We start from the raw sequence: 13,842 nt of genomic DNA, 5'->3' as shown, positions 1-13,842 counted from the left end.
AGGGACACTCACAACTGAGCTACGACCCCAGCAGAAAATGTGTCTTGAGTTCTTTGACTTTTATATTTATTCAACTATAACGCGATAGTTGTAACTGTCTTTTAAAAATAACTATATCTGGGGGTTGGGGATTTAGCTCAGTGGTAGAGCGCTTGCCTAGGAAGCGCAAGGCCCGGGGTTCGGCCCCCAGCTCCAAAAAAAAAAACCAAAAAAAAAAAAAAAAAAAACATAGCAAAAATAACTATATCTGGCACTAGAGATCAAATGTGCTTCACACATGCTAAGCATGTGCTATACTGTTGAGTTACACCTTTAGCTCCAGTATTACTTTTCAATTATATTTATGTTAATAAAGATGGCTTTGTGGAAAAGAGCATCCTCCCTGTGTAGCCACCGGAGGGCACCAGTGAATAGTTTAACAGCCATTCCCGTCATCCTGTTTTGTAGAAATCTCTTTTCCACTATATAAGTCTACTTAGAAAAAAACAAGTTTAGTCATTCATAAGTGTTATTCTAAGAGAATTGTTGACATTTTAAGGGTATTTAGTATTGGGGATCAAATGCAGGGCCTTGTTAGGCAAGTGATTTACTGCTGAGCTTTTATTTATGCACACATTTATTTGACATTATGTGTACATAGTTGGTATACTGTTTGAGAGCAGATCCTGCTACATTCAGCAGGTTGATTTTGAGCTTGGGATCCTCCTGCCTTATCCTACTGAGGACCAGGGATCATGGCTATGTGCCACCTTGCCTGGCTGACAAACGCTTTCCTTTCTTAACACAATGTATTGGACCCATGCTTTGTGCATGCCAATTATATGTTCTACCACTGTCTTGACATTTCTTACATGATTTTTAAAAACACTTGCTATTTATCTAGTTGCTTATCCCGGAGTGTTTCCAGAATGCCTAGCTTTTTTTTTTTTGCCACCTATACCAAAAGGATATTTTTTCATGAAATCTGAAGTCGTCCTATCAAATTTTGCACCCCAGTTTCCTCTATAAATTCCATTTATTTGGCCAGGGATCAACAGCTTTCTTTCTGGGCTGTCTTTTCCAGGGATATTTGTATAGCAATCATCTTTGTATAGTGAAAATTGTTTTCTCTTCTTGTTCTAGGAGGAAGTCTTATTTGGTCTCCAGGATGAGAAAAGGGACCATCACTCTTCTGGATGAAGCTGGACAGATTCAGTGGCCATTTATGAAATACCAGTTTCCTGCTGAGCATTTCCTGTAATGCTACCACTTACATGGGACAGACATCAGCTTGGCTTCACGGCATCACTTGGGGAATGGGGCATACACGATGGCCTCAGCCACTTTGAGAAGTGCCCTTTCTTTCTCACCTAGGAGTTTCATTGCCAGATATTAACGGGCACTGGAACTTGCTGACTTACAACGTTAACATGTCAGGTCCTTCAGAGTTGACTCTAAAATGTCAACATGTAGCCGTTAACATTATAAAGCCCAAGTAGGTCTCAAATTCACAATCTTCCTGACCCAGCCTTCTCAGTGCTGGGATTATAGGCATGTGGTATTACACTCAGCTTCAGCAGCACTTTTTTTAACCCAATGGAAAAATTCGGTTAGCCTATAACCTTAGTATTCAGGGGACTGAGACAGGATTCCCACAAGTTCAGAGTCAGCCTAGGTACACAGTGAAGTTCTAGACCAGCTGTAGCTACAATATGAAAACTCTGTTGGGGGCTGAATGGGAAAGAAGGGAATAAGGAGATGGCTCAGTGCTTAAAAGTGTTTTCAGGGCAAGTAAGAGGTTCTAAATTTGGATCCCAGAACCCAGGGCAATGCTGAGCAGGCATGAAAGCCCTCCTGTAATTCCTACCTTGGAAAATTAGTTGGAATCCCCAGAGCAAGTTAGCTACCAAGACTAGCTCTATGGGGTGAGCTCTGGGTTTGACTGAGAGATCCTGCCTCACGGAGATCGGGCTGTCCTGGAACTCTATGAAGATGAAGAGAATCAGAGATTTAAGAGGCCTGTGTTGCTCAAACCAGCCGAAGACAATTTTTCGTTTTTACAAGACAAACTGGGCTGGGCGTGTTAGTGCACACTTTTCATAGCAGCAATGTGGAGGTAGAGGTCAGGGGCAGGAGCTGAGCAGCTTGTCACTGTCCTGCCCTCGCCGTTCCGCCCCGCTCCGCACTGGAGGAAGCGGTGAGCAACGGAGATGCGCAGACCCCAGCTCCAAGCCCCCTCCAATCCCCGGCCGCGATCCGGCGGCCACGACAACACTGCGCTGCCGCCTCTCGCGAGACAGCAGCCGGGCCGCACCTCCTTCCTCTCTGCTGTCTCCCTCCCCGCCCCCAAGAGCTGCGCCGCTTCCTCCAGAGCTTGGGAACCTGGGACGTGGCGAGGCGGTCCAAGGTGGAGCGCCGCACACAGAGGCCCCTCAGGCGGACCTTCTGCGCCGCAGTCCAGCCAGGGATCGCCGACGCATCTTTCCAGGTACACTGCGCCGGCAGGCAGAGATCTACTGCGCACGCGCCGGGGCCTTAGTGGGGCGCCACACCTGGGTGGGCAAGAGCAGCTCGCGCACGCGCGCCGTGGTGCCTGCGGGCTGTGGGGAGCTGGGCGTTGTGTATCACTGCCAGGGAGCGCTGTCGCTGGCGTGGCGCCATTCCCGCGGCTTCTCTGCTCCGGCTCAGCTCCGGGCGGGGCGGGAGGATGGCTTCGGAGATGGAGTCGTCGCTGGAGGTCAGCTTCTCATCCAGCTGTGCAGTGTCAGGGGCGTCTGGATGTTTGCCTCCCGCCCGCTCCCGCATCTTCAAGATCATAGTGATCGGTGACTCGAACGTGGGCAAGACGTGCCTGACTTACCGCTTCTGCGCCGGCCGCTTCCCCGACCGCACCGAGGCCACGATCGGGGTAGACTTCCGAGAGCGAGCCGTGGATATCGATGGAGAACGCATTAAGGTGAGCGGATGGGGCGGAGGCGCTGTCTCTACTCAGGGCCACCCCTTCTTGGCAGGTGTCTGGACCGCACCCAGGGTCTAGGCAAGTGTGTGCGCTCCTTGGGAAAGTGTGTTTGTATATATCAAACTTCTGAGGCAGTGTTCCCCCACCTCTAATGTGCATCAGGTTTACCTGGGACATCTTGTTTTTCAAAAAAGCATGTTATGATTTGATAAGCTCCCCTGTAACGCACATGCAATGAGTCTGTGGACCACACTTTTGAGTATCAAGGGTGTTAGGGGGTGGTCATCTCCTGCTCCCGTTGCTTGGGTGAGAGTTAAGGGCTGGGAGTTGCATGACCTAAAGAAACCCAGAAATTTCTCAAGCACAGAAAACTCCGTTATAAGTTGGGTATGGGAGCACACTCCTTAAATCTCAGCACTCAGCGGCAGAAGCAGGCGGACCTCACAGAGACTAGGATCTCTGTGATTTTGAGGTCAGCGTGGTCTACATAATTAGTTCCAGGATAGCCAGGGCTCTGTTACACAGAGAAACCCTGTGTCAAACAAACAAACAAACAAACAAACAAACAAACAAACCCCAAACACCCAAATTTAAAAACAAAACAAAAACCTCCGTTATTTCTAGGAATTCATTTGAGCATTGCACAAATGCAAAGTATTGTGGAAATAAAACCTGTTGCCAAGCGCAAGGCCCTGGGTTCAGTCCCCAGCTCCGAAAAACAGAATAGAAAAAAAAACAAAAACAAACAAACAAAAAAAAACACAAACCAGCCCAAAAACCTGTTGCCTTTGAGGCGTTTTTGGTATGATAAGCAGTTTATCTAGGAAAAAATTTATTTCCTCATCAAGGCATTTATATGTGATGGTTCTTAAGTGGTTTGCCAAACTCATATCTCTTGATACAAGGACAGACCCTCTTCCAGGTGGCTTCTGAGACTCAGACTCTGTAATCACCATAGGGAAGTCCAAGGAAGCCAGGTTGGGATTCTGAAGGGTTGGGGTCCTCAACTGCAGAATAAAGAGCCTTGACAAGTCAGGGGCCTCCTGATGTTGTCAACCTTGACATGTCATTGCAAAACCACTAAAGGTCACTTAGTACTACTCCTTAAAACATGTGAAATGGAGGTGGGGGGAGTACCCATGCCTTTAACTGTAGCACTCTGGGAGATAGAGGCAAGTTGATTTCTGTGAGTTCAAGGTCAGCTTATGTGTGTGTGTGTGTGTGTGTGTGTGTGTGTGTGTGTGTGTGTGTGTGTGTGTGTGTGTGTGTGTGTAGTTCTAGGAGAGCCAGGGGGACTACAGTGAGACCCTGTCTCAAACATAACACTCTTCCCCCTCCCCCTCCAGATGAAACCCGGGACTCCTGACTTCCTTAAGCAACTGATTTTACTCTGATTTACATTGCAGTCTTGGAACAGGTTTGATTTGCTCTTCAATAAAGGGCAAATCAACTGAATTAAGAGAGCAACCCTTCTCTGGGCCCCTTTGCTTTTAAATTTGCATTTATTTTATGTGTGTGGACGCACAGATGTGCTTGAGCATGTGTGTATGTGAGTGAGGTAAATCTAGGCTCTAGAAGTTGATGTCAGGTGCTTAGGTGCTCTCTTACATTTTGAGGTAGTCTCTCAATGAATCTGGAACCCACTGATTCCATGAGACTGACTGTCTGACTAGGAAGCCCTTCTCCAGGGCTGGGATTGCATTGTACAGGTGCTGAGGGTTCAAATTTACCTTGGCAAGCACTTTGTTGACTGATCATGTCCCTAGCCCCGTAAACATTAATCTTCATCTTCTTCAGGTCACCAGCGTGGTCATTTGGCTACACTATGGTATAAAGACAGTAAAGGGAGACTCATGGGAATGGGGTGCAGCTCAGCAGCAGGGTGCTTCCCAGGATGCACCAGGCCCCATGTTCGATTCCAGCAGAAGCTGAGGAAAGAGTCATTTGTGTACGTGGCAGTAAGAGGTGGTTGAGTAGAAGGTGACTTTCTCTGTTAAAAGGAAAAGAGGGGGCTGGAGAGATGGCTCAGCAGTTAAGAGCACTGACTGCTCTTCCAGAGGTCCTGAGTTCAGTTCCCAGCGACCACATGGTGGCTCACAACCATCTGTAATGGGATCCAATGCACTCTTCTGGTGTGTCTGAAGACAGCTGCAGTGTACTCACATACATCAAATAAATAATTTTTTTTTAAAAAAAGTAAAATGGTTATGGTATATGTCTTAAGGTTTACTGCTGCTGCAACAAAACACCATGACCAGAAAGCAATTTCGGGGTGGTGGGGAGGAGGGGAAGGAACCCAGAGGCAGGAGCTGATGCAGATGGGTGCTGCTTACAGGACTGGTTCCCCTGGCTTGCTCAGCCTGCTTCACTGTAGAACCCAGGGGTCCCAGCACCGCCCACAATCTGCTGGGCCCTCCTGCACTGATCACCAATTGAGAAAATGCCTTACAGCTGGATGTCTTGGAGGCCCTTTTCTCAGCTCCTCTTTGATGACTCTACCTTGTGTCGAGTCGGCACAGCCCAGCCAGGACAGCAGAGGAGCCTGTGGAAGCAGGAAAGCTTCTGGTGTGTGCTTTTGGGGTAAGCAGTTATGGGGAAAGTTGCCCAGGCTTTGGAGTCCAGTCAACCAAGACGCAAGTGTGAGCCAACGACGCTGTGGCCTGAGAATGTCTCCCACGTTCAGGTGTGGGAATATAATCCCCACACTCCTAGCTAATGAAACTCGGAGGTCGGACATTTGGGAGGTGACTGGGTCTTCAGACTTATGGATGGGCTAATTCCTTCACAGATTAATTAGGCTAATCTGTTGGCTGGTTAAGGGATTAGCTCATAGAGTAGTGAATTAATCTCATTTATGGATTAATGGGTTATTAGATGTGCTTGCCCACCTATAAAGCTGGGAACCAAATAAACCTCTATTCTCTAAGGTAATGGGCTGTGTATCCGGCTTTTTGTTTTGTTTTTGCTTTTCAGAGATATTTACTTTTTTTTTTTTTTTTTACAAGAGCACAAATCTACTTTTATTTATTTACTCTCCATTAGTTTAGATCCGGGAGGGGTACAGCATCACACGGATTCTGTGTCCAATGGCCTTTGCAGGAAGGTTGCTTCAGAATTTGGCACAAACCATGCCACTGTTTCCATGGGCCCGAGTTACTTTTCCCCAGATCACTCTGGTTTTGTTTGGTTTGCCTCCAGGAGTCACTGTGTTGTTTTTTGCTTTGTACACATATAAGCACACCTCTTGCCTAAGGAAAACTCAGTTTCATCTCGGGCATAAACACCTTCAATTTTAAGAAGAGCCATGTGCTCTCTTTGGTTCCGGAGGCCTAGTTTGTAGCCAGCAAAAATGGCCTTGCACCACAGCCTTCCAGACATACTTGTTTTTTTTTTTTAGAAGTCCTGTTCCCAGCAGGCCTCCAAGTTGCCAAGATGGCGGAAAGAGGAAGGCAAACCCCACTTAAATTTTTAATTAATTAACTAACTGACTAATTAATTAATTTAGAGACTGTCTTCCTGTGTAGCCCTGGCTGTCCTGGAACCCTCTTTGCACCATGGCCGGCCTCTAACTCACTGAAATCCATCTACTACTCCTTTTAATCCCAGCACTTGGGAGACAGAGGTAGAAGGATCTTTGAGTTTGAGGCCAGCCTGGTCTTCCTAGTGCAGTGGTTCTCTGCCTGAGGGTCACAATCCATTTGGGGTTGAGGAATCCTTTCACAGGGGTCACCTAAGAGCATCAGGTACAATTCATAACAGTAGCAACATTACAGTTAAGTAGCAATGAAAATATTTTATGGTTATGTGTCACCACAACATGAAGAACTGTGTTAAAAGGTTACAGCATTAGGAAGGTTGAGGATCACTGGCATAGTGAGTTCCAGGACATCCAGAACTGTACAGAAACCCTCTATTGAACAACTAAAAAAAAAGGAAGAGGAGAAGGTGATGGTGGTAGTGGTGAGAGGGTATTAGGAATAGTCCCTTACACCTAGGATCTGATTTTAAGTCAGTCATTGGCTTAGATTAAAGGATGTACTTTCTTTTTTGGGAAAAAAAAAAACCCTCATAAGGTTATGGTTCCAGGACTGGATGCCGTGGGGTCCGTCTTCAGTCCCAGCACTCAGGAATAGAGGCAGGCACATCTGAGATTGAGGTCAGCCTGATCTACATGGCAAGTTCCAGGCCATCCAGGAAACAGTGAGACCCTGTCTCCTCAAACGCACGAGCGCACGCTCACACACACGCGCGCGCGCGCGCACACACACACACACACACACACACACACACACACACACAGAGTTTATGTACATTTTTGTGTGTGTGTGTACACATTCATGCATGTGTGAGTAGAGGCCAGAGGTTGATGTTAGATGACTCCTTCAATTGCTTCCACTGCTGTAGTTTTTGAGACAGGGCCTTTCTGAAAGTGGGACTTATCTCTCCAACCCAACCTTGAACTCATGAACCTCCTGTTTTTACCCCTGGGTGCTGGGATTACAGGTTCACACACATGGTTACAGCACTGGGGATTGAGTCCAAGGCTGTGGACATGCTGGGCGAGCACTGTGGTCTAAACTCCCCTCTCGTCCTTGTATGTAGAGAGTCTTTGTGAAACCTCTCCTAAGCAGGGTCTGATCAGGCCTTTGTTCTCAGCATTCAGGAAGCATAGGTAGGTAGATGTGAGTCATCGGCCTGCCAGAGTTACATAATGTGAGGCTGAGCCAGGAGGACAGCCTTGAGGTGAAGGCTAGCCTGACTCTTAGTGAATTGAGGGCCTCTTTGTCTAAAAAAAGAGCCAGGCATGGTAGCACACCTTTAATCCAGCCCTCTCAGATCAGTCTGAAAAAGAAGTCAGGCTATGCTGCTGGGCAGTTGAACTGTGTGACAGCCACCACCAGTGTGGTAGCCTTAAAGAGTTGTCTTCAGGGGTTGGGGATTTGGCTCAGAGGCCCTGGGTTGGGTCCCCAGCTCCAAAAAAAAAAAAAAAAAAAAAAAAAAAAAGAGTTGTCTTCAATTCCACACCAGACAGAGCTTAGTGAGAGCCTGTCTAAACACACACACAAAGGAACCAGAACTCCACTAAGTCTGTACTTGCTAATTGATTTCTGAGTGCTAGATACATATAACTGAAAGAGAAAATCTTGTTCACAGAATTTTGGCAGCTGAATAAAACTTAATTCCTTAAATACAAATGCATTTGACTTTCAGATTGGCTCTCCCGGTCTTAATCCACATGCTTCTTCCTGCTGTCTAGCTGTACGCCTCTCTTAGCAGTCATTTTGCCGTGGCAGATACTTGAGTATAGCCTGATATTTTGAGATTTAATCCAGTGTTCCATCATCGATCAGCAATCACTACTTAAACATATAAGACAGAGGCTCCTGTTTATAAAGGGAAAAGTGAGGTTTTGCCATGTTAAAGACAGGATAGTAATTTTAACTAAGGAGAAACAATCGATACCTTTTTCCCTTAGATCAAGTATTTAAAGAGTAATAATTGATAAAATGGGTATTTTATTAAACACGAAGAATGGAAACGTGGTATATAGCAAGCTGAGAGTCAAATGCTCTATTGGTTTTTTTTTATGTGACATGCAATCTAAGAATAGTTTTTGTATTATTTTCTGTGCCAGGGGTTGAACCCAAGGCTTCTTCATACCCTCTGCTCAAGCAGTGCTCTTATCACTAAGCTGTACTCCAGCCCTGTTTTTATCATGATAAATGGAGATTACATAAAACTCAGAATCTACTAGGTTGTCCCGATGTAATCTTTATCTTTTACATCCTAATTCAGCTAGCTTCATTGTGCAGTTTTTCCTGTTACTCCCATCGTCAAAACCCTAGCTGAAAGACTTCTTTTAAGCCCCTCTCTGAGGGGATAGAGGTCTAGAAAGCTCAGTGATGGAGTGCGTGTCTGGCATGTTCGGGGTGATGGGTTTCCTTCTTAGTACTGGGGAAAATCCAAACCTGCTTTGAACTTCGACAGCAGCTCAGCTCTCATTTAAAAACAGCTCACACAGCCTCCCTTGACTGATGCTCGATGCCCTCTCCCTTCAGTCATCCTAGAGTTCAAGGTTCAAATCATTCTCTGGTTTCCGCTGCTGGCTTGGAATGTCTCTCCTGTATTTCTCTGCAAGATTGTTACTCAGTGTCTCTTTCTTGGGGATCCCACCCATTTTGCTTCTGTGTAAACCCTCTTAGCCCTCCATCAAACCATCATCCCGTTGTATTATACATCTCTCTTCCTGTCAGGGTGGGTCAGGGCGGGATTGGGTCTGGTAACTGATAGTCCCCCACCCCCCATCTGTGTAGCTGGGTAGGAGCTCAGAGCCAAGGGTTCAGTTGTTCAGACAGGTCAGTTGGTAGGTTACCCTGGAAACCCCAAATTCAAATGATTTAATAAAAAAAAAAAGGCAATGAAAAGAAAGGTGGTTTTGAAGCTAAAGCCAAAGGCCATGAAAGAGGCCACAGTGGTCCCCGTGACGGAGGTCATTCAGGAGCGGAGGTCACAAGAGTCAGTGAAGCGTCCACCTTTGAAGCAGGTTTTCATTTACTTCATTTTATGTGCCATGTGTGTGCCTGGTACCCAGAGGAGGATGCTGGTTCCCCTAACTAGAGTTACCGACTGTTGAGAACCGATACTAGTTCTCTACAAGAGCAGCAAATGCCCTTATCCGCTGAGCTGTCTCTCCAGCCTCTCAATCTTTAAACTTAGAGTAGAGCATTGCTCAGTCAGTCGCACAGGCTTGTCTCAAACTCTAGGTACCCTGCCCCCATCTCCAGAGCAATAGAATTACACTCAGCGATATGCTAGGTGCAACACCGGGTTGTATTATTCTGAGATGCTTTAATTTAAATGGCACGGGGTGTGTGTGTGTGTGTGTGTGTGTGTGTGTGTGTACATGTATGTGTGTCCCCTTCAGTAATCTTTAAAAATATTTTTAAAGACCATACCTGTTCAGGTTTATAATCTACATTGTGACTAGACTAGAAACATGAAGTCTAAACCCTGCAGGTAACACAGAAAAGACAAACTAGACAGTGGGGAGGAGTTGGGGAGCAGGAATAGTGGCTAAGCTCTGTGTGTGTCACTGGACTGAGTTTGTCGGCTTTGCTTTGTTTTCCCCTCTAGATCCAGCTGTGGGACACTGCGGGACAAGAGCGGTTCAGGAAGAGCATGGTCCAGCACTACTACAGGAACGTGCATGCTGTGGTCTTTGTGTATGACATGACCAACATGGCCAGCTTCCACAGCCTGCCATCTTGGATAGAGGAATGCAAACAGCATTTGCTGGCAAATGACATACCTCGAATTCTGGTGGGAAATAAATGTGACTTGAGAAGCGCCATTCAGGTGCCCACAGACTTGGCACAAAAGTTTGCTGACACACACAGTATGCCTTTGTTTGAGACCTCTGCTAAAAACCCCAATGATAATGACCACGTAGAAGCTATATTTATGACGTTGGCTCATAAACTAAAGAGCCACAAACCATTGATGCTTAGCCAGCTGCCTGATAACAGAATCAGCCTGAAGCCTGAGACAAAACCTGCGGTGACGTGCTGGTGCTAAGTTGTAGGCGCGGCCATCACCGGCTACTTACCTGAGGAGAAGCTTGTGAAGTGTGACAGTGGTTAAGTTCCTCAGAGTAAATCTTAAATGTCATGGATCGTCCTGCTGTTACCATTGTTCCGATGCCTTTTGTATTTTGCATCCTCTTAATCAAGTTTGTCACTGAGACAACACATGGAGAGAGCCGCTCAACAGCTGGAACAGAAAGGGAAGCAAAGGCAGGATGACCAGAGCCATCTTTCCAGTTCCAGCCAGATGAAGCAGCATCAAGTGAGCATGGTGGAACTTCAAGGGTCAGTCTTGCTCCACTCTGTGTTCCTGGGACAGCAAAAGACATGCTGTGCAGTGCACACGTGCTGACCGGTGCACATGTGCTGACCGGTGCACACGTGCTGAGCAGAGCTAGAGCGAGCAGCACGTTAATAGGGTGCTTTATTTTACTCTATGTCTTTAAGCACTAAAAACTAATCAAAAGAATTCAAGCAGTTGTAACAGGAGTTTATTTTAGCTGTGACATTTAGTTAAAATATCAAATGTCTACAAAGCTAGTTTCTGGTACCCCTTGTCCTCTGTTCCCAGACGGCTGGGTGACTCGGAGCTGGTATCAGTCAACATCCATTTGGCTGGGGGCTCTACATGTGTTCCTGTTGGATGAGTTTTTTTTTTAAATGCCTGAATTTTATGGCCTTGGTATAAAAATTGGTAAACAAACTGTTACTTGGTATCAAAATGAGTTAAATATTGAAAAATATCTTACCTGTCTCTCAGTGATGAAAGAAATAGTTTAGAAAGATTTTTTTTTCGCCCTAAGTACTTGTAGTTTGAATTTAAGACTTTGCACAAAGGAAATAGCACGTTTACATATGAAGACGTTAGCAGAGTGGTGCGTAAGCCACGCTCAGCCTGAGTTGCACATCCTTGTTGTGACAGCTTGCAACCCTTGGCAATTTTAGAGGAAATGAAGCCAAAATATGTTTTACTTAAATATTTTCGTAATGTGGGAAACAAACATAATCCAACCTAGTTTTAGATTTTGTTTCATTTATTCTGAAGGTCTCAACTGGACAATTCAGTTATGAAAGCAAAATTTTTCTATTTAATAAACTAAGTAAAAGTAACTTAAGGGATAATTGTAAAATTTAAATATTAATTCAGTAAATACAATGAAATAAAGATTAGCGCCTAGATTGGCTTTCTTTGCAGTTAGAAAGATCCTCCTTCCTCCCTCCCTCCCTCCCTCCCTCCCTCCCTCTCCCTCCCTTCCTTCCTGACTTTTTAAATACAAGGCCTCACTTCGTAGGCCCGACTGGCCTGGGACCAGGGTGGTCACAGACTTAGAGATACCAACCTGCCTCATCTTCCAAGGGCTGGGCATGAGAGGCCCTGTCACCAGGACTGGTCCAATACATTTTCCTTAATCGTACTAGAATTAAAGATTAAAGATTCTTTTGTCCGAATGAATGCTGACTTGTGAACTACTTCCTAGTGAAACACGGCTGTGGTGACAGGCGGCCGAGGATGTCTCCACAGAGGAGCGTCTGTCTGTTCATTGTTCTTCAGCACTCTGTACACGGGGGAAAGGGCTGCTACGTTTTCCTAGCACACCTATGGCTTTCTTCCTGCTGTTTCAGGACTGTTTTCTCAATACTGTTAATTAATAATTTTCTTTTTAAAGTAACTTTTTTTTAATGAGCATTCTTTACATAATTTTTTCATTTTAGTATTTATTAATCAAAACATATTTGTATCTCATTTGTAACGACCTACCACTTTAGTGTTTTTTATTTTAAGCAGATACATACCAGGCGAGCAAGGATAATGTCTTTCGACGTAGTCCAAAGTGTCTGTAAAGCACTTTATTGACTGTTGTCCAAAACGACGGTGAGCTGACATCCAGTTATTTTTTTTTAAGCACAAATCACACATTTTGTACATCTGGGAATTTATTTTGGCTGACATTTAATTGGAAGTCTCAGATGTTTTAGAAAAAAGATCTTAATTTGCAGACAGCAAAGCAAACTCCTTTGGCATCTGCTGTGGTTGGCTCCAGACAGCTTGATGACAGTGTAAGGTCTTTGACGTTTTCTCAGCCAGGTTAGTAGCTTTGCTGTGAAACAGTCACTCTTGATATTTCTCCCACAATGTACAATAAATCATCTTTTCCATGAGCAATGGTATTCCTTTCTTTTGTTTACTGGGTTGAATATAAAATTAAAGAACATACCTCCTCCTGTCTACTGTGCTTTTCAGAAAATATGTACAGTCTGCAGTTCGTTCATTTGAAAATCCAAAATACGATCTTTATTCCATTCAGAATCTTGCAGATTTTGGATTGAAGGTTTTTGAATTAGGAATTCTCAACCAGTGAAGTTGATACAGATGACTAAAACCAAACCCAAAGTCTAAAACATAAGGGATTCTCAAGAATACTCAGTGCAGACATCGCATGCTCTAAAGATGCTGGTGTGGATTTAGTAGCGTGAATAGAGGTAACTAGAGGTGGAGAAGGAAGAGTGTGTCAGGTACAAGACTGCAACCTGGACCCTCTGGACAGTGCAGAGGTGGCTGATAGTCAGTTTGTGTTTTCTAAGTTACTCGAGTTCAGCTGCTAACTTGCATCCAGACATAGCTGTCTTAATCAGATACTGGGTTCACCAACTGGCCATATCCTTCAGACGTGTACTCAGGAGGGAGCCTGTGGAACCCAGAAGAGGGCGTCAGATCACCTGCAGCTGTATTCTAGGTGGTTTCGAGGTACCTGACATGGGTGTTGGGAACTTGGGTCCTCTTTGCTGAAACTGGCACATGCTACTTTACTTGGTTTATTGAAATAATCTTGTCTGTTCAGTGTTTGCCAAATTCCTACTATGTGTTGTCCCCCAGTGGTCGTAGGCTGTGGAATTGTATAAACAAATTGGACTGTCTTTGAAGGGCTTAGAATGTAGGTAAGGGGCTGGAGAAATGGCTCAGTGGTTAATAGTGCTGCTTCTTCCAGAGGACCCAAGTTAGGTTCCCAGCACTGATTTTGGGTGCCTCACAGCCACGTGTAACGATAGCTCTGGGCGATCTGTTGCCCTCTTCTGGGTTTCACAGGTACCTGCATACTACAGATGACACAAGTGCTCTCTCTCTCTCTCTCTCTCTCTCTCTCTCTCTCTCTCTCTCTCTCACACACACACACACACACACATACACACACACACACACACAGAGTAAATGCTTGGACGTCTCATTAAGGAGTAAATCCGACTTCTCTTGGAGTAGTAGGTTGACCCAGAGAGCCCAGATTTGATTTCTTCACTTCTCTGTGTTTCTTCTGTCTGTAGCCC

General features: G+C 45.3%; 1 protein-coding gene and 1 pseudogene across 1 annotated transcript; one reads left to right on the top strand and one right to left on the bottom strand.

Annotated features, from left to right (window-relative positions):
- Positions 1-2,282: 2,282 nt before the first annotated feature.
- Positions 2,283-12,681, top strand: Rab33b (RAB33B, member RAS oncogene family). Its single transcript, XM_032898435.1, has 2 exons — positions 2,283-2,935; positions 10,073-12,681. The coding sequence occupies exons 1-2, from the start codon at positions 2,687-2,689 to the stop codon at positions 10,511-10,513; spliced, it is 690 nt and encodes a 229-aa protein (XP_032754326.1). The 5' UTR covers positions 2,283-2,686; the 3' UTR covers positions 10,514-12,681.
- LOC116896889 lies at positions 5,982-6,322 on the bottom strand (annotated as a pseudogene).
- Positions 12,682-13,842: the final 1,161 nt, after the last annotated feature.

The sequence above is a fragment of the Rattus rattus genome, chromosome 3, assembly GCF_011064425.1.
Source record: "Rattus rattus isolate New Zealand chromosome 3, Rrattus_CSIRO_v1, whole genome shotgun sequence".
In the NCBI taxonomy this organism is placed as follows: domain Eukaryota; kingdom Metazoa; phylum Chordata; class Mammalia; order Rodentia; family Muridae; genus Rattus; species Rattus rattus.
This window is presented reverse-complemented; position numbering and strand designations above follow the sequence as displayed.

Excerpts from the sequence above, each read along its gene's own strand:
- Rab33b (XM_032898435.1), top strand. The coding sequence starts at position 2,687 with ATGGCTTCGGAGATGGAGTCGTCGCTGGAGGTCAGCTTCTCATCCAGC. Across the intron at positions 2,936-10,072 it reads TCGATGGAGAACGCATTAAG|ATCCAGCTGTGGGACACTGC; the intron begins GTGAGCGGATGG and ends TTTCCCCTCTAG.